This window comes from Leuciscus leuciscus (genome assembly GCF_965113295.1).
Source record: "Leuciscus leuciscus genome assembly, chromosome: 13".
Classification (NCBI taxonomy): domain Eukaryota; kingdom Metazoa; phylum Chordata; class Actinopteri; order Cypriniformes; family Leuciscidae; genus Leuciscus; species Leuciscus leuciscus.
This window is the reverse complement of record NC_138737.1, coordinates 7,505,228-7,531,021: the sequence shown is the minus strand read 5'-3', so window position 1 is coordinate 7,531,021 and position 25,794 is coordinate 7,505,228. Positions and strand designations below refer to the sequence as shown.

The 25,794-nt window shown below is 37.7% G+C and overlaps 1 protein-coding gene and 1 long non-coding RNA gene across 6 annotated transcripts in view; one reads left to right on the top strand and one right to left on the bottom strand.

The window, feature by feature from the left end:
- fibcd1a (fibrinogen C domain containing 1a) overlaps positions 1–25,794 on the top strand; it is a 112,657-nt gene that overhangs the window by 34,772 nt on the left and 52,091 nt on the right. For all 5 annotated transcript variants that reach the window (XM_082188167.1, XM_082188166.1, XM_082188164.1 and 2 more), the window contains 2 exons: positions 13,124–13,289; positions 13,584–13,720. In XM_082188167.1, the coding sequence (XP_082044293.1) occupies positions 13,124–13,289; positions 13,584–13,720 (303 nt within the window). The remainder of the gene's footprint in view (positions 1–13,123; positions 13,290–13,583; positions 13,721–25,794) is intronic.
- LOC309512538 overlaps positions 7,082–25,794 on the bottom strand; it is a 38,363-nt gene continuing 19,650 nt past the window's right edge. The window contains exons 2-3 of the long non-coding RNA XR_014211068.1: positions 16,371–16,409; positions 7,082–7,740 (exon numbers count right to left, since the gene is read on the bottom strand). This is a non-coding gene — a long non-coding RNA (uncharacterized lncRNA). The remainder of the gene's footprint in view (positions 7,741–16,370; positions 16,410–25,794) is intronic.

Here is a 25,794-nt window from a genome sequence, read left to right as displayed (position 1 = left end):
ATTTAATAATAACAGAAACAGTTTTGTCATTTACAAGGTTGTTCAGCTTTTAGAAAAGTCTACCCATAATGCATAGGGGGCGAGAGCGCGCAGATAGGAAAAGAGAGAGAAGAGAAATGAGATTTACTCCATGTGTGCGCGCTGTATCTATGTGTAATCCTGTTCATAAACTTCAGTAAACAGTTTGTTTTATTTTAATTCAAGTCGTCAGTGGTCATTACTGCTTGTTAAGGAAGAAAAGACACGACAATATGCCGGAGCAACCCTTTAAATGTGGTTTACCATCTGCTTTCCATTGGCAGTAATGTGTTAAAGGGATGGTTCATGCACCCAATAAAATGAAAATCCTGTCATAATTTACTCACCCTCAAGTTGTTCCAAACCTGCATGAATTTCTTTCATCTGTTGGACACAAAAGAAGATATTCTGAAGAATGACGGTAACAGATGATGAGCCCCATTGACTTCCATAGTGTTATTTTCCATACTATGTGATCCAGCAAAAGCTAGGTTTAGTCAGAAGCTAGGTGATTTTTTTAAACTATATACTTATTTACAATATTATTATTTATTATAAATAAATAAATCATCTTTATTATAAATAAATAAATTGTTAATATATATTTGTGTGAATCTTTTTTTTGGGGGGGGGCTGTGTATATATATATATATATATATATATATATATATAAAAAGATTTGTAATGTTTTTAATGTTTAAAGTCTCTAATGCGTGTCATATTGTGAAATATTATTACTTTTTAAATGAACTTTTTTTCTATTTTAATATATGTGATGGCAAAACTGAATTTTCACCAGCTATTTCTCCAGTCTTTAGTATCCATGATCCTTCAGAAATCATTCTAATATTCTGTTTTGGTGCTCAATTATTAATTATGTGATCAGTATTTATAATGGTTCTTAGTAGGGGTGTCGCAATATACCGGTGTTGACGATAATCGTGATATTCAAAGCATGAAATATCGACATCGTGTTAATTTAGAGTGTGACAATATACCGGTATTGGCGATAACCACAATGTTTAAAATGAATAGGACTCTTATGATAACATGACACGTAAATACTCCAGGGCCAGTACCTGGTTGACCTCTCAGGTGGCAGTATTGCACCCGCTGACACCTGTCAAATAAGAAGACGACGCAGCGCTCGTCCGCGCCTATGGTCCGCGCCCGCGCAGCTAGATGGCGAGAAGTTTCACTCTCAGTAAACTTCCGGCTTCTGAACTGGTTGCAGTTCCCCTCTGATTCCATATGAGGGCGCTCACAGGACGAGTGCAGAATGAATGGAGGACTATGGAGATATTGCTCTCAAAATCCACTTTTCTCAGGATATAATTTTTTGTCGAGTAATTTGAATGTTGTTTTCGAAAGGGGATGCAAAGAAATTACACATTGCTGGGTGTTAGATTTTTTTGAGTCACTTATTTGCTTTAAAAAGTATTTTAAAGTGTCAATGACGTCATACACATCGTACGACCAGAGATACTGCTTTACGGCGATCCTTCAGTCACTTTGGTGCTTTCGCGCTCTGCACTTTCTTTTCTCTCGAGGTATCGACAACACAGCTGACACAGGTAAATACACGTGCTAGAAGAGTTTTTGTTTTGTTTGTTTCTAGTCCCGCTTCGGATGCCACGATGCCATCAAGCTGTATCTCTGGTCGTAATCAGTCCTTCACTGACCAATCAGCGTTCATTAGCAGAATGCTAGCGTGTTATGGGCAACAACAACTCAACCTGTAAGAAATCGAAAGAACATAAGTACTCGTTCATTCAACTTTCGACCTATAACCCATGTTGAACTTGCAAAACCTACAATCAAATCTGAGATTTCTCAACGGCAATCGGGTGAAAGAGACTAATTTAGCCGTCTAGCCCCATTGACTCCCATTCATTTTGCACTCATGGCGAGCGCCCCCCAGTGGAACTCTGGTGGAACTACAACCAAAATTCGGTACAATAGGACTTATTAGGGAGTGGGCAGGCTCTCCGTAGACGGGCTCTGGTGGAACGCTCTGTCCACACCCGAAAAAAGTAAGCTCGCCAGTATTAAGAACAGAGTTCTTCGGCTTCAAAGAAAACAGCACCTTAAAGGTGGTCGCACACCGGATGAGAAGCGCAGCGCCACGTCTTTAAAATTCGAACACATTCTGTATGAGTGTAGGCTACACACACCGGCGGCCGCGACGCCCAGCAACGGCTCAGGACCATGTTCAAAATCCTGCCGCGACACAGAGCGTCATTTACATCGTTTTATATTAAATTTACATTATATTTGTCTCAAATCATCGTAAATGATTTCACCCTGTGCTGCAATATACATTTAATTTTACATTAATATACAGAAATCATCTGCTTGAATGAAAATTGCTGATGTTATCGGATTTTCAGGTGATATTCTCAATTAATTCAGTTAACGGACGCTCTGAGGTAAAGTGTTCAGATCACAGACTCAGCAACTATTGTACAGTGTAATCATAACATAGTACAGACATTATCTCAATTCCATAATGTCCTTAAACAATGATATTGCTGGCCATAAACTGAGACGCGCGTGCGTGTGAGATACCTCGAGTTGTCATAGACGCGACGCGGCTATTATTTTACTAGTCATGGAATGGGAAACGTGACATTAACTGTTAACAGGGGGTTTCTGTGTTCATATATTAATAAAGGGTGATTATTAAAATTAAGAACCCCGTTTTCTTTACTCATCTTATTTTTGTATTTGTATTTGCACTTGATTTTTTTTATTCAAATCTGCTATCTGCGTGACTTTATTGGCGCCGGTGCAACAATAGGTTTAAGAGCTTTTCAGTTCTTCAGGAAACCCTCAGACAGTGTTTTGCTTCAGTTTGAAACCAGATAAACTTCACATGCTTGTCTTCCTTCACAAGAATTTGCCATAGATTGAGTACGCAAGAAGTAAAAAATGCATGTGCCTTGTCTATCAGTATCCTTATGTTTGTTGGGTAAAAAAGAAAAACTATATAAACAAAGTAAAAATGAATTTGACTGATAACTACCCGAAATAGATTCTATAGATATCGCGATATATCGATATCGTGAATTCTTTTGGCCACAATAACCGTGGTGTGAAAAATCTAACATCGTGACAGCCCTAGTTCTTAGTATGATCAAACAGTTTTTGCTGCTTAATAATTTTTTTGGATACAAACCTTGATTTTTATACAGCACAAAATATACAGCAGGATTGTGTGGCATTCAAATTCCTCAAATTCTCAATATTACCCAACTTTGAAATATATTGTGCGTCTGTTTCGTTAAATAGCATCTGATTTCATGTGAACAGACCTTGACACCTTCCACATGAAAACCAGATTTTGCTGAACTTTTTGCTGATAGCATTTTTAAAATAGTTCGGTTCAACTTCATAAGCACCATACTGCTTGCCTCTCCTTCACCTGTCATTATGTTAAAGGCTTCATCAGCACCGTCTGGATTGTCAAGATGGAAGAGTGTAGGAAAATCACAAGCACCATTACTCACAATGTCCCACAAGTTCCCACTTTATGACCTTTTATGAGTGTAACACTCGCTGATTACAGAAGACGAGAGATTATTTATCCTTGGCAGTAATTTGAGCCTGAAATACTAAGGTTTCTCAAACATTCAACAAATCTTCCAGTGTTTACAAGATACCATTTCTCTCTTCTGCCAATATGGTGTCGGCATACTAAAACACTTTATGAGCTTTTCCCGTGTGATGAACGGCTCTATCTTTATTTCTTTCTCTTTTCTTTTTTTTCTTTAATTGAAACTTGAGGGAAATGACTCGCCTGTGAACTAGCGGGGGATTGAGCTCACACTACGCAGCCGTATGCCAACATCCCCACCAGGCACACACCTCATTTTCACTGTGCATTTGAAGATGAGATGACAAAACGAGCTGGAGCTCAGTGGTCAAACAGCGGAGGACTTTATTTGATGTGGCAGACCACACAAGGACATTATAGTAGAGAATTCAGTCAACCACATGATGTCTTTATAAGAAATATAGACCCATTTGAATGTGCTCGACTGAAATTTGCATGTTTTATATCCAAAAATAATATAACATAAATATTACAGTTGTTTACATATTGTATATATTTGAATGTGCTTTTTTGAGATTCAGCTGTGTAGCTTTTCAATGTTAACCTTTTTACTTTTGCTATATACATAATATATATATATATTATATTAATATTATATGATCATATTTTATATTCAAAATACTATAAAATATATATTATATACAGTTGTCTCTCTCTCACGCAAACACACACACACACACACACACACACACACACACACACACACACACACACACACACACACACACACACACACACACACACACACATATAATATACATATATATGGGGAAATTCAATGGATTCACTTTGAGCAGAACAGAACTAAACACATGAAAAAATCCGACCCATAACAGAAAACAAGCATAGATTACCTGTATGTGTATGTAAAATATATATGTTATTATATACTGTTATATTTTATCAAAACAACTGTTACTATTTTGTCCAGTATAGCATAATAATTAAATAATATTTAAGTACATTTTTGTTATAGGAATATCTCAATGATCTACTAATCATCTAAACAGTCAAATCCCTTGTTAAATTGTGTAAATGATGGCGTAATTGTCATTTTCTTTTATATTTATCAAAGTGCCGTAGGTGCCCTGTGTGTCTGATATGTGATAGAATCATTTCAGACCTGGCTCTGGAGAGCAGGAGACAGAATGAGAGACAGATGGGATCTGCGGCCCCTACATTTAGATCAGCTTTTTATGAATTCAGCCAGTAAACCAGGGCCATGCTTTCATTACATTCCCTCGGCCAGACAATAAAAACACTGCCCCATCAATAGGGATGATTGGGTTGAGAGAAGGGGGTTGTGTTCCACACAGCCTTGTGGAGTTTAGACTCTACAACCTGGTAATATCATGGGAACTTTTTATTATTTATCACAGAGTCAGTGATAACTTCATGATATGGATGGATTTCTCAGCCCAAGGGACGCACATGCTTGTCGTGGTTAGGTTGATGGGAGCTATAACCTGGTTTGCACACACTCTCCTTGAAAACCACAGGATAAATCTGAAAGCAAATATGAGGCCACTGAGTGGAATTACAAGAATACCGAACGAGAGTTCTGAAGGGTAATTTCAAAACTTAATTACAGGTATACCATGATATCCTGAGCTCATATTATTAGATCTGTCTATAACCTGTGTTTAGCTTAAATGAAATGCAATATCTGCCCAGTGCTTACTAGAAAATAGTGGATTCGATCATGTTATATTATAGTAAGCTCTATTAAATCTTAATAGGCCTCATTAAATTTATCTTTGTCAAAGGTAATTTTTTTTTTTATGTGCAGAGACATGTAAGCTGTCACAATTATGTTCTGTCTATTCTGCACCTGTTCTCGTTAGTCCCTGATTAGTTTACCTTTCTCCACCTGTGTCTAGTTAGTTTCCTCATTTCATCCTGTGTATTTATACTCCCTGTTCTGTTCAGTCCCTTGTCGCTTCTCGAACGTGGTTGTGTCTGTCCTGCCGCAGTTAGTTTCAATAAAAACTGTAGTTACCCTCATCTTCGTCTTGTGCCTTCAACGACCACAACAGCGTTACATAAGCTATGTAAGCGATTATTCAAACATTATAGTGAAAATTGCTCCTTTTGTTTGAATGGCCTGATGAGGCCTGGTGACATTACCCGTTTTTCTGAACAATACAGGGCCATCAGGGTTTTTGAAGTAAACATCCCTTTAATTTTTTAAAATATTGGGCCCTATTTTAACGATCTGAAACGCAAGTATCAAACGCGAGTAACTTTGTGGGCAGATCTCGGGCGCTGTTGCTATTATACCAGCGGGATAAATGACTCTTGAGCCCGACGCAAATCTAAAATGGTTGGTCTGAACTAGCTTCATTATTCATAGGTGTGGTCTGGACGTAACGTGAAATAAACCAATCAGAGCGACATCTCACATTCCCTTTAAGAGCAGGCACGCATGTTCCATGGCGGATTGCTATCATAACGGCGGATTTGCCAGACGCACGCCGGCAGCGGTTCACAGCCAAGGAGACCAACGTTCTCGTCACGGCCGTAAAAGACAGAGAAGTTACATTGGGGATGGAGAAACACACCCAAATTAGCTTCGGTTAAACAGGCGTATAATAATTTATAAGGTGTATAATAAATAGATTTTTGCCTATATTTTCACATCTTCATGGACACAACAATAATTTCCCTCGTGTGTTAATATTTTTCCTTAATGTATGGTTTTCTAAAAATGAGAACTGCTGCATCTGTGTGTAGATGAGATAAGCAAAGTGCATGCGCGTTGTGCACACGCTACATTGATTATGGCCAAGCATGCGCCCTTAAAATAGCATATGAATAACATGCGCAACGCGCCACTGACTTTAGACTAGGTTTTTCCTGGACGGTGGCGTAATTGTTTTCTAAACCTGCAAAATAACAACAGAAGTTTGCGCCGGAACACGCCTCCTCTTTGCGCTGAACCGCCCCCGGGAGCGCAAATGCATTTGCTAGTTTACCGACGTGCGTCTGTGGAGGGAAAAGTCCGCTGTGCGCGGGTGCAAAAGAGGAATGATACATGCGTCGGTGTACAAAGTCAATTGTGCTGGGTGCAAGATAGGGCCCATTGTGTTTATTTCCCAGTGAATATATGTTAGTGCATATATATGAATATGTTCGGTTAGGGTTAGCCAGGTTAGGTTAGGGTTAGGGCGATCCGTATGGACCAGGTCCCACGGTTCGGCACGCATGTGATTCGCGGATTAACTGCTAAATTTAACCATCATAGAGTGAAAGTTTATAATTTGCCCATGTTTTGTCTTGACAATTTACACATTCAAAGAATTTTAAACGCTGAAGAAGAGGCGAAAATCGGGACTTGCGCGTTATCTGTGCACACAGCCGCACGCACCTGAAGAGCGCACAGAGAGAGAGAAAGAGAGAGAGAGGCGTGTTTTAGACAGCGCTCGAACATCAAATTGATCCCTCTTTCGCGTTTCCTTGCCCTTGAACGGACACATAAACACAAAATGATGTCAAAATACCCATCTAAATGCCCGTCTCGGCAAGTATTCTCTCGTTTATGTCATAAGTGAACAGTTGAGAAAGAATCTGGATGTTTGTCAGTTTTTTCGGTCCGTGCAGTCGGCCTTAAATTGACAGCACACACCTAATATTCCTACTGTTGTCTGTGTTATTAATATTAATAAAACAACAAAATACAGCTTTATTTTATGATCCGTTCCACCACTAATATATATATATATATATATATATACATATTAACCAAAGTCGTAAATGGAGAAAATAAATGGGAAAAATACATCTGGGGCGAAGGCTGCTGAAAAAGTTGGTAGTAGGAGTGTTAGGCAATCTCTTTAATTTTTGCAGTTTCTATTATTGCCACTAGTGGTGCAGAAATCAGACTATTTACCTTTGATCAAAAGAAGGTTTATTTCTTCCAGTGACAATGGAATTGCTGAGATGCTAAGTAAATCTATCCTCAGGGTCTCTTTGAAGGATGGATAAAGGTTTCTTTTGTGGATCCCAAGGTGCCAGCGATCTGACTCGGCAAAAGCCCTGGATCTTTAATGAGGTTGGCTGAATCCAAGCCTCCTTAGTCATTATCCCACCTCAGTGCTCCCGAAAAACTAGAACATGGAGAACATAGTGATGCATTAGAGGGAATATGCCACTTTTATAGCATAACTTCCACAGAATGTGCCCACTGTGTAACATTGCACGAGTTTGCATGCTTTTAATCTGAATATATAGCCTACAATGAAGTCCAAAGCATTTGCTTTTTCATTGTTGAACCTTATTGTATATGATGCCTTAAATTCAGTGGTTAATCACTATATTTCTATTGCAAAGTCAGCTCAACGTTTTTTAAATAGCTGCACTTTAACTTTCAGGATATATAATTTGTCTCCGGCATAGTACCTGCCATCTCCCTCACCCCGTTTAGACTGGAGTGCTCACAACTAGGTCACTGCCACGGCTGCAGAGCTGGCAGCACATCTAAGGTGGCAGGAGATCAGTAGCATGCATTTGGGGAAGTAGTTTGCTCCTCACTATTCCACTTTAACAGCATCTTAATACAGTTGTTCAGTGTGTCATGGGTTTAGTAAAGGGCAAGTAAAACTCATTTGTTCCTTCAGGAGAACTTATTAATCCAGCTACAGGACCTTAGAACTCTCTTGTTAATTATGAGCATAGACTCATTAGAGCAGTTGCTGTGGGAGATTGCTCTGCGAAGAGAGGAGCTCATGGCCTTTCTACCTTTACGATAAACCTTTGGCAAAGAGACCACTTTCTTTTGTCCTTTTGCTTTAGAAGGTGGGAGCAGGAAGGAAATGTTGACTCATCTGTCAGCCAGACTTTGAAATTAATACATGCTGACACTTACCCTTTTCTCCTGGCAAAATCGCATCTGTCGTCTGCCGCAAAATGGAAGGATGGAAAGAGCTGGTTCGACTTTTTTGTGATTGTTGTTATGCCTGGACAATGACTTTGTTGTCATTTATTTAATTGTTTAATTATGCTTTAACTCTTTTTTTAAAAGTATCTTAAACTCTGTAAATTTTGTCGTAATTTACTCACTCACATGTCATATCACACATTATGTATATGTACAGTATGCAGGGCTTGACGTTAACATGACATTAACCGATTTCAGCGATAGCGTGTAACGCAGTCACTCCTACTAGCCACTTTGGCGGGTTGAATTTTATATACTATACATTTTTTCATTTGTTGTCTTTTAATAAGGCATCTGAAATAATAAACTAATTGCTATCTAGTGTTGTCAAAAATATAGATTTTTCGATACATATTGATACTGTAATATTGATAACTGAAACTCTTCCGCAGGATACACAATACCAGCTGTGTTCATGCTCTCTCATCTCTCCGATAGCGAGTGACACAAAAAACGCGTCCCTTTACTAACTCGTTTCGTTTCATTTGCTCCGGATGAATATTGCTGGTGTTACAAGGCTTGAATTTTGGAGAGGGATTGCACGTATTGAGCATAATTTTACTCATTCCCGCAGATTTTGTGCTCACACCCAAAGTGCGCACACATAAAGACAAGTATATTGGCTAAGCTATATTAAACAGTATAATGGGTCCGTGCATCAGGTCTTAAAGTGACAGCAGCCTAATATGCCAGTTGCCAAATTATGAGATAATATTAAAAATATCTATATGGCAGTTTTTCCATATGGTATCGATGTCAAAATTGTGGCCAGTGAAAATGCTGAGTAGCTAGTAACTTTGGAAAACCACTAGCCACAGTGGCTGGTGAGCAAAAGAGTTAATGTCAAGCCCTGTATGCATATATAGTTGCTGTAGAACCAGAGATTTGAAAATGAATGCTCAATCTATGGGAAAAGTTCAGTTCACTTGAGTGCAGGATCTTGTGTTTTTCCGGCATTTGCATACTAAGAAAGTTTTGATGTGTCAGCAAGCAGCGCAATTTTTCCCTTCGGTCTCCTCCTGTTCGATTGTGCTTATTAATCTTTCGACTTTGATCTATCATCAGTCATTTCCAAAACTGAGAGCTGTGTTCCAAACTTGGACGCATACTCTGTTGGCGAGATTATTGATGATACAGAGTCTTGCGGAGGAAGCGTGTTCGAATATGTCTATGATTAATGAAAGCCCCTCAAACAGGAAGCAAATTTCTTTGAAATAATGTTTATGCCATCGATGTTCAGGTCCAGCCTGGAGATGACAAATGGCCCAGGCGGCACTTCTTTAAAAGAGGGGCTATCTGTGTCTCTTTATCTGCTAAAATGTTTTGGCATGAGACTCTTAACCTCAGTTCATTTCCCTCTATCATCTCTTAACACGTTTTAGAGCGATGGAAGTAGACAGACGTTGGGTAGATGTGCAGTCAGTGGGCGCTAATGTGCCTGGTTCCATGCCGTGACATTGGCTGTGTTCGTAATAGCTTACTACCAATCTGCTCTTGCTATTTCGGCAGTATGTAGTACAGGTATGTACAGTATTTTTCTGTACGCATAGAATAACTGCATGACCTGCTACATTCGCCTCATAAACCAGTGTTTACTGTGTGAAATATGATATCCCACAATGCAGTGCTCTTGACATTTACAGCGTGATGCACGATCCAGTAGTAAAATAATATTTTTCTTGTCTCATTAATTTATGTGAATGGCCAAATGTTACGAAATTTTTACCAAGTTTTCTAAGATGATAACAGATGCAAAGTGATGAGGTAATGTAGTGATACTTTAGCATATGACTGTTTGACTTGTGTACGTGTATATCATTTACTGATTGAGTTAAATGGAATCTGCAAGTATAAGAATCTTCTAGCAAAATCTAAATATATTAAAGACATGCTTGGTCTTTTCCTTCTGTTCTTGTCCTTGCATGTTTCTTCTGTTTTGCAATATGTTTTTGCTGTAATATTGAACAGCATGTTAGCCAACTCATTAATTCTCATTCATGTCTTTAAGAGCAGGATGGCCATGACCTTTCTTTTAATATTTAAAAAAATGAGTGTCCTCCTTGCTTTTCTTAAATAGCTTGACTTTTCAACTGTCTGATTCTAAAATCACCTACAATTATCTTTGTTTGGACATGCACAGATAAAAATGTATGTTCTGTAACTGTGGATATTTAAAATAATAATAATAATAATAATAATAATAATAAAAAAAAAAAAAAAAAAATTATTATTACATTTAACAATAATAATAATAATTATAGGTTAATTATTATAACCATATTATTGTCATTAAAATAAGAATGATAATAATAACAAAACATTATATAATATAATAAATTAAATTAAAATTAAACTAATTATTATTACATTTACAATAATAATTATAATAATAATATTATTATAAATGTAATACTTTTTAATTGTTTATTATTATTATAAACATTATTATTATTATTATTATCATTATTATTAATGACAATAATGTTATTCAATACAATACAATGGTTATTCAATACATAACCATATAATTATCATTAATAATAATAATTAATTGTATTATTTTTCTTTTCTAATAATAAAATGTATAATAATAAAAATAATGTTGTTGTTTTAGATAAAGAAATTAATATCATTAATAATAATCATAATAATTTATAAAATAGGTAAATAATATGAATAAATATGAATAAAAAATAAGGTGTTTGCATGCCCCAAAATTATAATAAATACAGGTTAATGCCAGATGTTTAAATTTTTTTGAGAAACTGGAAAATTGATGTGTTTACAATACAAATTTGAGCAAATTCTGATTAATATATTGTGCATGTAAACTGATTTTGATACATTCATCGTGAAATAATGCCTACTGTTTCACGCACAGTTTAAAAAAATAGAATGTGGTAAACAGTGTATACAGTATTCAGTAAGTTGTAATGTTCTGTTCCAAACACAGCCATTGAAATTGATAGTTCAAGGTGAGTTTTGAATAGCTGGATCTTTTAATTTGTAGTTTCCTGCTGTGTTCTTTAATAAAAGGGAGGCAATGTTTATAGTAGAAGTGGTGACTAAAGTCTCGCGTCCTGTCGAGTGTATGCCATGAGGTTCGAGCCATTGAATAAACGCTAGAGCAAGGCATGCATTGTACTTTAGGCGACATTATGTTTTCATGCGTGTGACGTTTTTCTTTTGATGCTGGACAGGCCTTGTAATGATAAACGTTAAAGTGTTGTTGCTATGGCAGCGTGCCGGAGCGAACCAGTGATCATTGTGTCGAGAGCTGCGAATGATAATGTCCCAAACCATCCACACAGAAAGTACATAGTGCGTCAGCCGTCATCAACTTCAAGCGTCTGCACGGACACACCAACACATTCAGCTTGCAGTGCTGTCACAGCGACATATGCGCACACGCAGACTTGTTAGCGACACACTCACAACTTGATGTTTGTTCACACCCCAAAGGAGAGCTTTCATGTGTCATAGGAAAAAGGCTTCACTTTAGGGCTAATTTTTGCTAATCGTCAGCTGAGCTTCCTACATGCCCAAGTGCCACGTTGAGTCATTATATTAGATGTCTGCAACACAAAGACCTGTCCTTAGAGAAAGGCATAGTTTGCCTCACTCAGAAAGAATGAAGTTTTTTTTTTTTTTTTTTTTTTGAGGTGACCTGAGCGGCTTTGCTGATGCAGGCAATAAAGAGAGCTGTCTGGGAAACTTAAACCGAGTGGCTTCCAGACCCACTGGCCGTGAGCCCGAAGCACTATCAGTGTTGTGCAGCATAGAGCACCTGTTACTTCACTGCAGAGCCGAGGACCACATGCTGATACAGAGACTTCATTGTTATTATTGTTTAAACCAGGCTTTTAGGAAAGGCATGGAAATGCCAAGAAATCATGAAATCAAATGATTTCAGCGGCAAGCGATGTTTGCACAAGAATATTAAAGGATTAGTTCACGTCAGAATTAAACATTTCCTAATAATTTACTTACTGTAGCCCCACGTCATCCAAGATGTTCATGTCTTTCTTTCCTCAGTTGAAAAGAAATTAAGGTTTTTAAGCAAAACATTCCAGGATTTTTCTCCATGTAGTGGACTTCAGTGGGATACAACGGTTTGAAGGTCCAAATTGCAGTTTCAATGCAGCTTCAAAGGGCTCTACACGATCCCAGCCGAGGAATAAGGGTCTGATCTAGGGAAACGATCGGTCGAATCGTCAATGTCCATAACCAACACCATGTTCAAGCATAAGGGTGTCCATCAGTGCACGTGGCACCAGGACACCCTAGGCCGGTAAATAATATAAATGTAACATTTAAATAACATTTAAATGTTTAAATTTTATTTGCAATATGAAAAGTTTCACAAAGCCCTTTTGGTAAATTGAATCAATACAAATGTGGCAGCTGTGCTTCGAACATTTTAGTGCTCTGAAGTATTTGTCAGGCTGATTCAAACATGTGAGTAAGCGAGTCTCTGAGAGATTCAGTGAGAGAAATGGATCATTTGTTTTATCCCTTTGTCCCTCAAACTTTCCCTTGCTTTCTCTCTCCAGCTGCTGTCAGAGAGTCAGATCAACATGGTGAAAGTGGTGAACTCTGTGAGCGACGCGCTCAGCTCCATGCAGAAGGAAACCGGAAACATCAAGAGCCGTCTCAAGGCAGATCTGCAGAGGGCTCCGGTGCGCGGCGTCCGGCCCAAGGGCTGCGCCGGTGGAGAGGGTAAAAAAAAAAAACGTCCTCATTAGCCACATATTCTCAACTTTCCAGCCTCGCTAATGAGCCCTAGAATGGTTTCACACCTATTCCCTCATAAGCTTTCTAGAAGTGTGAAAGAGACATGCCACTGCTTAGACACCAGGTGCGAGATGACAGATTTGAAGTCTTGAAGCTTTCTTTTCTCACACCATACCTTGAACAGGTTTCTCAAAAAACTAAAAAAAAAAAAAAAAAAAAAACGGATGCCTTGCCGCTTAATGTGGATTGATGATGCTGGTATGTCCTATCTTCTGGCAGGTTCCAGACCCAGGGACTGCAGTGACATCTATGCCAGCGGGCAAAGAGAGGATGGTATCTACTCCGTGTTCCCCACACATTACCCAGCAGGCTTCCAGGTCTTCTGTGACATGACTACTGATGGAGGCGGATGGACGGTGAGTCGGTTCCCAAATACGGCAATATTCTGACATTGTTTCCGGTCACCTCTGTATTGTTTAGTTTTTTGCTATATATATCTGAATTAACTGAACAGCCGTTGGAATGAAAATCACTAGTAATGAGTCACTCCATTAGGCATTGACTTGTTAAGCGTACGCTCCCACGCATTAGTAAGCAGGTCACAGATATGCGCATGAATGCATTCGCATGCACAAACACGCTTCAAACCGATGTTTCACAAGTTTACAGTTCATTACAGCAGCTGCATACAAAATAGACAGAGCAAACTATCTTTTCCGAGGGCATTACCTCCTCATTCGACGCACGCGGAAGAGTTTTAATTTCATGGTCTTTTGAATAAAAATAAAGATAAGACGTAGGACTGGCAGTGTATATATCATGCAACGGTAGAAATGTGTCAACCGGTAAAGATTCAGCTGTGTGCATTTAAAAGAATCTGACAAGCAGAAAAGTATAGTGTTCTCTTGAAGATGTGTCCCAGCAGGGCGCTTCCACTGTAGACAGATGTTTTTATTATAATGTGAGTGATTTCGTTTTGGTGGTTTCGCACTGACTTCTACAGCTGTTACGAATAATCGTATTATTTGATTATTTACGATGTGATGCGGTCTTGGATTGTTCCGTTCTTCGAAGCTCATCTCGGAGCTTGTCAGCAACGGGTCTGCAAACTCAGGTTTATTGAACGTAAACAGGATTAAATTGTGGCTTATAAGTGGAAGTCTGATATTGGGAAGTCTGCCAAAGCTGCTGCTATGTTCTTAACTGAGAAGCCTGTTTAATTGTGGACTGTAATAATAATTTTTTAATAATTTTAAATATATAAATTATATTTTATGTTATAGCAGTATGACTTATCAGAATCTTGTATTCATTGCGAAGTTGACAGGATCATTTATAATGACATTTTATTCATCAAGAAGTCGTCGTCTTTGTGCACTTTCTAAAGTGTCAGAGATGCAGATGTAGAACTTTTACTAAGTTTATGCCATGTTACTGAATTACAAATGGAGTTATTTTTTATGTAAAGTTCATTTAGGTTCATTGAAATATCATGGAAAAAAGAACTTTTAGTATGCGCTTCTGGTTTTGTCCCTTTTGACAGGCTTTCTTTGATCTCATAGTCCCTTTCTGGTTGTTTTAAATGACTTGTTTAATTTCTGTAAATAACACTGAATTTTACATGTAATTTGGTTATATGAGTTTGTCATTTGTATAATTTTATGATTTTTAAAAATAATTTTAGTACTTCATCTTAAACTTTTTTCAGTTAGTTGCCAAGGCAGCATTTATCTTTTTCATTTCAGTTTTTTAAGTTTTTAAGTTTTTCATCTAATAGTTATATATTTTAGTTTTCATTTTAGTTTATTATAACATCCCTTTTGGGATGTGAACATTATTATTTTTTGTCTGTAGCACACTGTGCAATATTACTGAAACAGTGAACAGAGGTTTTGATAATGCTGCACACTGCAAATATGACAGGTATTTAATAACCTGTACAGTGTTTTTCTATCATCATAATTAAAGACAGACCACTTTGTGAAATTGCAATTATAGTGGAACACTGTGATTGCTTCAAAGCGACACGTTTCCATGTCTTGCTTTTCAGACAGCATGTTCAGTCATCTTAAGAATGCTCTAATCAGTTCACAGGGATGACTTTGTATGGTTGTTGTCGGATAACATCCTTTTTTAAAAACAAGTGGCTTTAGATCTATTTAACATTTTCAATCCTTTAAGTGTATGAAACAGAAAACAGCACTTTGTTTTAATTAAATTTAGTGCCATTATTTGTAAGACTAACTGATTGGACTACGTGAAACGTATCTGATGATGAATAATTAAAAGAACGCTGTTACCGCCGTATCCTCATTTGTTCGATGTCCTCTGAGAAGATTCTTTGAACAATACGTGGGAAACATCACACGCTTTATGTAAGTCTGTCTTTGTATATGCAAGGCTATTGCAATGAAAGAAGATAAGATTTCAAATAACATATGGTGTTACTAAGACTTTGACAAAACTAAGCAGTAAAAGGAAAGAAGATATGTGATGACGCATCGTCTTTACGGTCATCAGTCTCTGAATGTGGACAAGGAGACAAGGAGTTGTCCTTGTGTAATGAACACAGGCGTGCAGTTTCCTCCATTGCGATACAAGTGCCAGAACATGTATTTTCATATTTGCTCTCTCTGGATAACATACATGGTGTTGAAAAGGGTGACATATTGTATTCCCTGATTACAGTCAAAGCTGCTTTGCGGCTGCGAGAGCATTAGCGTGCCGGGAGCGCTGGGAATCTGAAGAGGCAGAAAGGAACTGTTACATGGAATTAATAGATCCAGCGCCCCTATTCATCATCTGCGGCCTCCAGCGGTTTTTGATGAGGATGTGGGGCTTTTCTGCTGGTACCGGAGTAGATCAGCCGGGTCACGGAGAGGGGTGCTGGGGGAGGGGGGGTTTGTAATTTCACATGCTCGGACATGCACACAATTCCTGCCACGGACATTCCCGGTTAGCTGTGGAATGAGCTGTCCTCTCTCCTCCTCTACAAACGCTTGCTCTCTGGTGTTTTATTAAAGGAATAGTTCAGCCAGAAATGAAAATCTGTCATTGTTTACTCACCCTCATGTCGTTCCAAGCCCACATGGTGTGTTTTTTCTTCTGTTGAACAAAAAAGAAAAACATTTTGAAGGATTTTTATGTAGCACATTTTATACGACAACAGTTTATAGTAACTGTGTGACAAGCTCTGAAAGGAACAAAAAAACAAAAGTGAAAGCACCAAAAAAATGTGTGTGGTAGACTTAAATTTCAGTATTTTTCTGAAAATCTTCTCTAATTAAGATTTAGAATTTAGTTCCTATATAGTCATTACTTTAATTCCAACCAGTAATTTGCATGTTACAAGACTGATTTTTTTTTTGGTCTTTTTTAACCAATTAGTATAAAAGACCTGGCCCTGAAGAATCATTCGTTTACAGATTGTTAGACTGATCATCTTGGTTAGGTTCGCTTTCACAAGGCAACCATTCAAAGCGTACCAAAATGTGTTTATGCAAGTTACATGCGTGTACAACTATACTCTTAATGGTCAGAGCTTTCTCTGCGTCATCCATCAAGATGATTGACAAGTTCGCTCCATGAGCTTATTGTGGTTTTATTTGTAACTGTTGAGACACACGCAAACACTATACGAATGTAGCTGTCATTCCCGCTGTTAAATTATATACTACATTCATATTAATACTGCAGCAAATTCAAACATGCTCTCTCTGGATCTCCCAGTGCTGTCTAGAGGTTAACTGTGTCAAGACATGCAAACACTATACGAATGTTATGATGCAACTAGGCAGGAATCAAGGCTTCATCGGGACAGCATTCTCGCACTGAGAAGCGCAATTACACAACATTTTAAGATGAGGAGGTGCTCTTTTGGTTTTCAACTGTGATAACTAATGTGCTCACTCACAGAATCAGACACTACTGCTATTTATACAGCACATTTCCCATTATGAATTATTATACCATTTGGACCGTTGGGTCGGATTGTTTTCACACCTCAAGCGAACCGCCCCAGAGTTATTTTGCAATCGGTCCGAGACCATCTCGTTCAGGCGATCTCGGAGCGATTATTTTGGTGCGGATCCAAGCGATTTCCATGTTCATTAATGCCTAAACGAACCGAACCATGGGAGAAAACGCACCAGGTTCCGAAACAAACGCTCAGGTGTAAAAGCACCCTAAGAGGTTTTTCTCATAAGAACCATACGTTTGCATTGATTCAGATCAATAATTTAAATGTTCTATACTGATTTTGAATCTTTTTAGCCAATTCAATGTAAAAGGCCTGAACCAGAGGCATCATCCACTTGCTCTGAGTATTTACACTGATTCAAACCAATAACTCGTATGTTTCAGATTTAAGAATTTTTGGTCTTTTTAACCCATTCATTCATGCGTTGAGTCTTTACATGGATTAAAATCCTTAAGTTTAAGACTGATTTTGATTTAAAAGAACTGCTCATAAGTATCATCTGTTCACACTGATTGAAAGTATTGCGGTAATTTTTCTTCTTTTTGATAAATAATCAGTTCGCAATGAGTCTTTACACTGATTCAGACCAATAACTAATGTTCATTAGTTCATCAGTTCATTTAAAAAAAATTAATAATAATCTTTCTCATAGGAATCATATGTTGGCAGTGAGTCATTGCACTGATTCAGATCAGTAAATTAAAATTTCAAGACTGAATTTGAGTCTTTTTAGCCAATTCAATAGAAAAGACCCGGCCCAAAAGCATCCGCTTGCAATGAGTATTTACACTGATTCAGACCAATCATTTTAAACCGATTTATTTTAAAATATCTTCCTCATAAGAAGCATACATTTGTAGTGCATCTTTATTAATACATAAAATACATTTTTGAATTCATTTAAAAGAACCGGCTCATTAGAACCATACCTTGTGAGATATATGGACCAATTTTATGGTGCTTTTATGTTGCTTTTTGAGCTCGAAAGCTGAAAATAGCACTTTAAATGTGATCAGTTCAATTTCTGCTCTCATAAACATATAGAATTTGAAAGAATGACTGGCAGAGAGGTTCAGGGGGAGAAAGAGCACATGGAGGGTAATGAAAAAAGCTAGAATCCTCTAAAACTACAAATAACGATGGCAAACTGTGGTTAATTGGAGCAGATACTTCATTTATGCAGTAATCAGATGTATAAACATCTGGAAGGCAGCTGTGGCTGTCAACCATGTCTGGAATAATGTCCCGGTTCTACCTCCGTCAGCACACCAGGTGCATTCCGCCCCCAAACAGCACTCTCCTAAATACTCTGACCAACAGCAAAGGCTACGTTCACACTGCAGGGCTTAATGCTCAATTCCGATTTTTTGAAAAAATTCGATTTTTTTGCAAGGCCGTTCACATTTCCAATTAAATGCGACCTTTTGTGATCTCCTGTGTGAACGTAAAATGACCCAGAAGTGACCCGCATGCGCAGAAGAGTACTCAACGGTCAACGACGTCACTTTTTGTTTGCGGAAGTAGCTAAACTTTAACTGTGATTCTCTCTCACACACACACACACACACACACACACACACGAGCGCGCGCAGCGACCGTTACACAAGAGCCAGACAGCAGCCGCTGACCTATCTAATATCAGATTCAGCACAAATAAGTTAACATAACGTATATAATGGCCGTGGGCTTTTTTTTTATTTTTTTTTTATTAACGGGCTCGTCGAGGTCGACCCGTTCGGCAGATTTACCTCAGCTCGACGAATATGCAGTCCGTTTTCAAACCGACGACTACTTCAACGCAGGATTATGACGTTTTTCGCGTATCAATGACGTGCGGGTCGGATAAATGCGACCTGGCCGTTCAGACTGAAGTCGCATTTGAAAAGATCGGATATGTATCGGATTTGGGACCACATACCCAAGTGGCCTGGGTCGCATTTGAAAAGATCGGATCTGTGTCGTTCAGACTGTCATGAAAAGATCAGATACAGGTCGCATAGGGGCAAAAAAATCGGAATTGGGTCGTTTCAGGCTGCAGTGTGAACGTAGCCAAAGAGGCAGAGACTTACAGTATTGGGCGTTTGTTTTCATCAGATTAACACAACCTACTACATATATCTTCACTCCAAAAGTCTTTCTCTTAGCATTCTGGCTGCAAAAGAAGAACTGTGACATGAGTCAGGGTGATGCGAACCACTGTTGGCAGCTTGTGAACAGAATGTCAATGTCTACTCAAAAGTGAAACAGAAAAGCGAAGTGGCACGAACTTCACATCCTCACACATTCCATCAGCTTGCAAAACTAGCACCTGTCTGCATGCTGGTATTTTATATGTTGTTTTCATTTTGAATGAACTGTGATTAACTGTTTTGACACTTGAAAGAATCCGCACTGAGTATGTGAATGATACAATGACTGTTTAAAGGAATTTCAATAGGTAATTTTCAAGCACCATCTGTTCAGATTCACCTCACTTGCCTTTAAAATTATTAGTTTTATTGATTCATTCAGTCAGTGTGATTAGACTGATTAAACCAATCAAGTCTAATTAATATAAAATAACTGGTTTAAAAGAAAAATCTCTTTCCATTGAGTTGCTACACTGATTCACTGATGAAAAAAAAAAAAAAAATTATACTTTTATTCAGCAGTGAGAGTAAAGATATTTAGAATGTTGCTAAAAATATATATTTTGAAGTTTCTATTAATCAAAGAATCCTGAAAATAAAAGCATAACTGTTTTCAACATTGATGAGCATATTAGAATGATTTCTGAAGAGTCATGTGACACTGAAGGCTGGAGTAATGATGCTGAAAATACAAGTTTGTCATCACAGGAATATATTACAGTTTTAAAATGTATTAAAATAGAGACAGTTCTTTTAAATTGTAATAATATTTCACAATATTACTGTTTTACTGTGTTTTTGATCAAATGCAGACTTGAAAAGACTTATTTCAAATACAGACAGACTATATAACATTGTATGTTCAGGACTGATTTTTAACCAATTCATTCAAACTAACTGGCTCATAAGAATCATCTGTTACTTCATAGTGAGGTATTATACCAATTCAAACCATAACTCGAATGTTCAGGATGTTTGCGGCACCCAGTCTTTCTCTCTTATCACAGTCAATTCAATCTATCTAAAACGTCCAGCTCAGCTAAAATGTCATTTATTTTGTCACGACACTGTAGATACAGTGCAGGAAACACTCTCAAGAGTAGAGTAGTACAGTGTTCGTCCACCTACAGATAAGCCAGTACCATAAACAGAAATGAAAGTCATAAAAATCATTCACACCAGTATTGTTTTAAAAAATGTACCTGATTTTTGATTTTTGATGGTCAGCCTCTCACCTCTGGTCTCCTAATAGCTAGTGATCTCATCCGCACTGTCAGATGGCACAACTGAAATTTGGATCTTCAAAGCTCATTTAACACTGAAGGGTGCATACTGTTTCCTCCACAATTACCCCCCCCCCCCAGCACTTTTTCAAGAAATTCGTATTTTTTTGCGCTTGAATGCATTGATTTGTTTCTTTGTGTATTTTTTTATTTTTTTTCATCTGTCAAAAGCTTTCTCGTAGTACTATTTGTCAAAAATAACAATGCACTTCCAGAAGGAAAAAAAAAGTCCCCTGAGGCGCTTTAATAAGTAGTGCTGTCCTCCTCGTTGTTTTGCTTTTTGGGACACAAAATGAATTGCTTTTATTTTTAGGAGACCCATAAAAATGCTTTGGGTGCATTTCTGTTGTTTTTGATGATTATTTTATGTGCCTTTTTAATTAAGACTTTAAACTGCTTTTAAGAGGATAGTTCACCCCAAACTGAATATTCTGTCATCATTTGCTCACCCTGATGTTCTTCCAAACCTCTTTTTTTTTATTAAAATTTTTTTATGGAACACAAAAACAGAAATGTTATATTTTGTATACAATATGTAGTCCGTGCAATCACAAAAAATGAGGTCTGGAGCTTTCAAACTCACAAAAGCACCATAAAAGTGGTCCATATAACTTATATTCATGCGCTATATTCATAGTCCCCTAAAGCTATATGATTCAGAAGACATAAAAATTAAAACATTATTTACTGATAATCTTCTCAAGTGAGCTGTTATCTGTCAACTCAATGAGTCAGATTTGTAAAAGAATCATTGAGCTAATTTTTGTGATCTGGTTCATTGAATTCTTTGATAAGTCAAAAGAATGATTCATTCACCAATCCAGCATCGCTCCCTCTCTGGGTTTGGAATGACTTGAGGGTGTGAACACAATGATTGAATTGTGAGTTTGTTTAAACCCGAGGCAGCATATTGGAAATTAGTTGTTTTTATTTAACCGTGTAAGAGTTAGAACGCACCAAAAATAGAGCAGACCTAGACGCAGTCTCGGGGCGGTTCATGAATCGTTTTTTCTTTTTTTTCTTCTAAAGACAGACTTCAGTCGAGGGAGTCCATCAAGAGAAAGCTCTTTGAAAGATGGCCTGACACGGGCGGCAATCAAAGCATCTGAGAGGAAATTGCACCAGCGATGGCGTCTTACTTTGTTGGCATGGCAGACGGAATGAAATATATCAATCTAATTTCAATTTAAACCCAGAAAAGTTTCAACCGGAGCACCGCGGCCCACTCCCAAACTCCCGCAGCTTAATCGTTCCTTCTCCGCCGTCTCTGGCCCGGATCTCCACTAATTGCTGCATTTTTCTCCACTTGTAACTCTTGAGGAGCAACTGGAGATGTGGGTGGAGGGAGGGAGGGAGGGGGGAGGGTTTGGTTTTTGATGGCAGATCTTAAAAGGTGATGAAAGTTGAAAGTAACATTATTGCCAGAGGGGGAAAAGTCTCAGCGTATCTTTCTTTTTTTTCTTCCATCTTGACGGTTTGAATTTTGCATGACCACTAAAGGTCTGGAGGTCTAACGATTCTTAAGGTTGCTCTATTTATATTCAGGCAGCTAGCGCTACCCCTAGGTTGTTTCAAAATGGCCGAGTGCCGCACGCCACAGCGGCAGACGGTTTCTCGCTGGCATTGATCTTAGCAGAGAGTAATGATTTCTCATGATTACAGACAGGCTGGAATTGTAAGGCTGGTCTCAACGGAGAAAGGAAAATGCATTATTCCTCGTGCAGATTGCGCTGGCCTTTTTCTGAAAAATGTAAGTGTAATCACAACACTCTTGAAAAAGCATTATGTGCTGTATAATTTCCGATTTTTTAAAGGTGGCCAGGTGAAATAAAATGCTTTATCTATTATACATGGCCAGAGGATGGCACATAAAGTGGCTCCTTTGAAATATTTACCCCTTCTGTAAAGCGAATCAGACGGCATGCTGTTTGTGTGGGGGTTTTTGGGTTAAGGTTATTACATGGGCCACTCTCAAAGAGAACGTAAATTTCCATGCGATTAATTTGCTTTCTTCAAGCTCTGAATGCCTTCCCAGCGGGACCGATGTTTTATGAAATGGACTTATAATGGTTTCTACAATTCTGTTAAGTTATTTCTCACTTTTCTCTGTGGTTAATGTGTTTGTTCCTGACACACCTGCTAACATCACATGAATAGAGCTATCATTTTTTTTAAATAATATATATATATATACTGTATATATATTTTTTTTTAACTCTATTCATATGTGTGTGTCTGTGTGTGTGTCTGTGTGTGTGTGTGTGTCTGTGTCTGTGTCTGTGTATATATAATAGAATTGTTAATTGTTAAAATAAAAATTTGATTGACCAGGGTACTCGTTACCTCAACAAAATAATCTTGTGATCACGTCATATAGACGTTCCCACAAGTTAATATGATGTTCCCACAAATTAATATCTCGTGGCCAGAACATATTATCTCGCTCCCACGTCAAAACTAAATGAACCGAACATGTACCCTCCCGGTCACCGTAAAAATGTAATGCCAGTAGGTGGTAACAAATGACTAAATCTTTATGAGTTCAACAGTTTCGTTCAACATTTGGCTATTGAAACATTCAATCAACCGTTTTTTGAATTTTGTTGTTTTTTTCTAAATCTATCATGTACGTGTATGTATGTAAATACTATATATAAATGATGTTTAATATGGAGATCGTGATGCTAAATAAGAAGAGAGCGAGTGTTCATTAAAATTAATGGTACCATCTGCAATCCACCAGCAGTTTTACACCCTCTAATGTGGTTCTAATATGGCCAAACGTACAACCAAACACCATGCAGTATGTGCTTGTCATCCACATACATTTAGCGTGAAGTGTGTATAAACACATTTATTCTAAATCAGTTATAAATTATATAAATACGTTTAAAAAATTTATTTCAACCATTATTCCTATATATATTCTGGCCTTTTCATGAGATTCTCACAAAACTTTACCCGATCCCAGTTGTATTTGCCTCTTTTATTCATAAAAAGAATAAAAAATCCTCTTTGACACCCCTGCGATAATGTTCAAGCACACAATGATTCTCCTAATATAGCTCACATCTCATATAATGATTAATGTGGTCCAGATAACAGGACAACGCCTATGTTAACCTTGAGAATTAGAGGGTAAGCCCTTGAAATCTGGCCCCATTCGCTGTGCTTTACAGATACCGTGTTTGGCTACACAAACTTCACCTTAGATATTCAGTCTTAGAAGTCATTTTACGCTTATCAAACTCCTCGGCTGCACTACTCACTATTTCCGTGGCATATGCGGTGCTGCTTCAGTATATAGCACACATTTATTGCCATAGTTGTGGATCTGTATTAAGTAAGGGCTGGAAAAACGGTGTATGGCACAGCTGGAATCTGAACAAGAGTTTGTCACAGATGCTATCTGTGCAATCCTTCACGGCACGACTGCCGTTTATTGATTCTCTGGTGTCGGAAGTCTGAACGTCCAGTGCCACAGTTCAATTTGAACCACATTAGAGGGTGTAAAATCACTGATGGGTTGCAGATGGTCCCATTGATTTTAATGGAGACTCAACTCTCTTCTGATTTAACCACACAATCTGCATATTAAACATTATTAATGTGTATTTGCAAAATTATGCTTGGAGTTTATCAACCTTTCAGCTATTTAAAAGATGTTTACTGCCAAAGTTTTAAACTGAAAATGAAATTACTTGAAATGATGGCACGTCTGGCTCTTAAAGATTGAACCCTCATTTTTTAGCCCTCATTTATATCTTGTATTAATATTCCAGCTTCGGTGATCAAAAACAGAAAGCAGTGGTGGTCAGGTCTAACATCCTAAAGACCTGTTTATATATGCTATATGTCGAGGGGAATGTCATAAGTAGAGACACGTTTGAGAAGCACGTCTGATTGGCTGACCAGTTTAATTAGATCACCCGTGACTGATGTTAATACCTGGTGTAAACAGGGCTGAAATTAAACTGCAGTTTTGTTTTGTACGGTTTGAGTTTGAAGAAAAAGGGACATTTTCAATGATGACACTGCAGAGCCTGACAAACTTGAACCATGAAGCAAACCGGAATAAGCACGTATGAGCCTGAACGCAGGAATCCTTTTTTTAGACTTGTGAGTTTTCCCGTCAGTGGACCTCCTTACTTCAAAGTGTGTTATCTGCACAGGCCCAGCCCGGATTAAGGGCTGACTTGATTAGGTGTGAAATGGCTCTTTGGCCTCCGAGAGCCCGGCCCTTTGAAGTGTCAGTGTATTTTCTGGACAGTATTGTGTGTTTGGATCAATTTACACTCTCACACTGAAAGACAATGGGATGAGAATGGCTGAATTTACTCTGTCTGGTATTACATCTTAGATGCCAGGAACTTTTTTTTTTTTTTTTTTTGCGGTTTACAATAGATGGAGTTTCATGACCCTTTAAAGGTTGTAAAAGTTATTTGTAGCCATCTTAATTTTGTCCCTTTGTGGCATTTTCAGGACATTTTAATTGGGGGAGTCAGATTTGGCAGTGAAACTCTGAGGTTGTGGGATTGATTGATTGATTGATTGATTGATTGATTGATTGATTGATTGATTGATTGATTGATTGATTGATTGATTGATTGATTGATTGATTGATTGATGGATATTGTTGTAAAATGTTGTTGGTTTGAACAGATTTTGTCAGCTCAACCAGTAGATCATGCCGCTAGCAACACTGAGGTTATAGATTTGATTCTATGGCAAAGTGTATACTTTGGATGCACAGTAAGCTACTGCTTTGGAAATTTTTTCTTCTTTTTTTTTTTTGTATAATACAAGCACTATCAGTCTGTTTAGATAAAATATTAGTTGGCTTGGGTCATTTTGTAATCCTCATTATCACCACATCAACATTTCTGGTACACAATATGTTAAAGTTGTGTTTCATATTTTTGGCATATTTTCTCTCTCTTATTTTCATGTTTTATAGCATTTTAATTTTTTGCCAAAAAGTTTCAGCAGCTTAAAATTTGGCAACTAACACCTCCTCAGAATTATCGTTGATCCAAATTAGTGTGTGGTTTTATTATTTATTTTTATTACTTCAGGAGAAATTCTGAAGAATACTTATG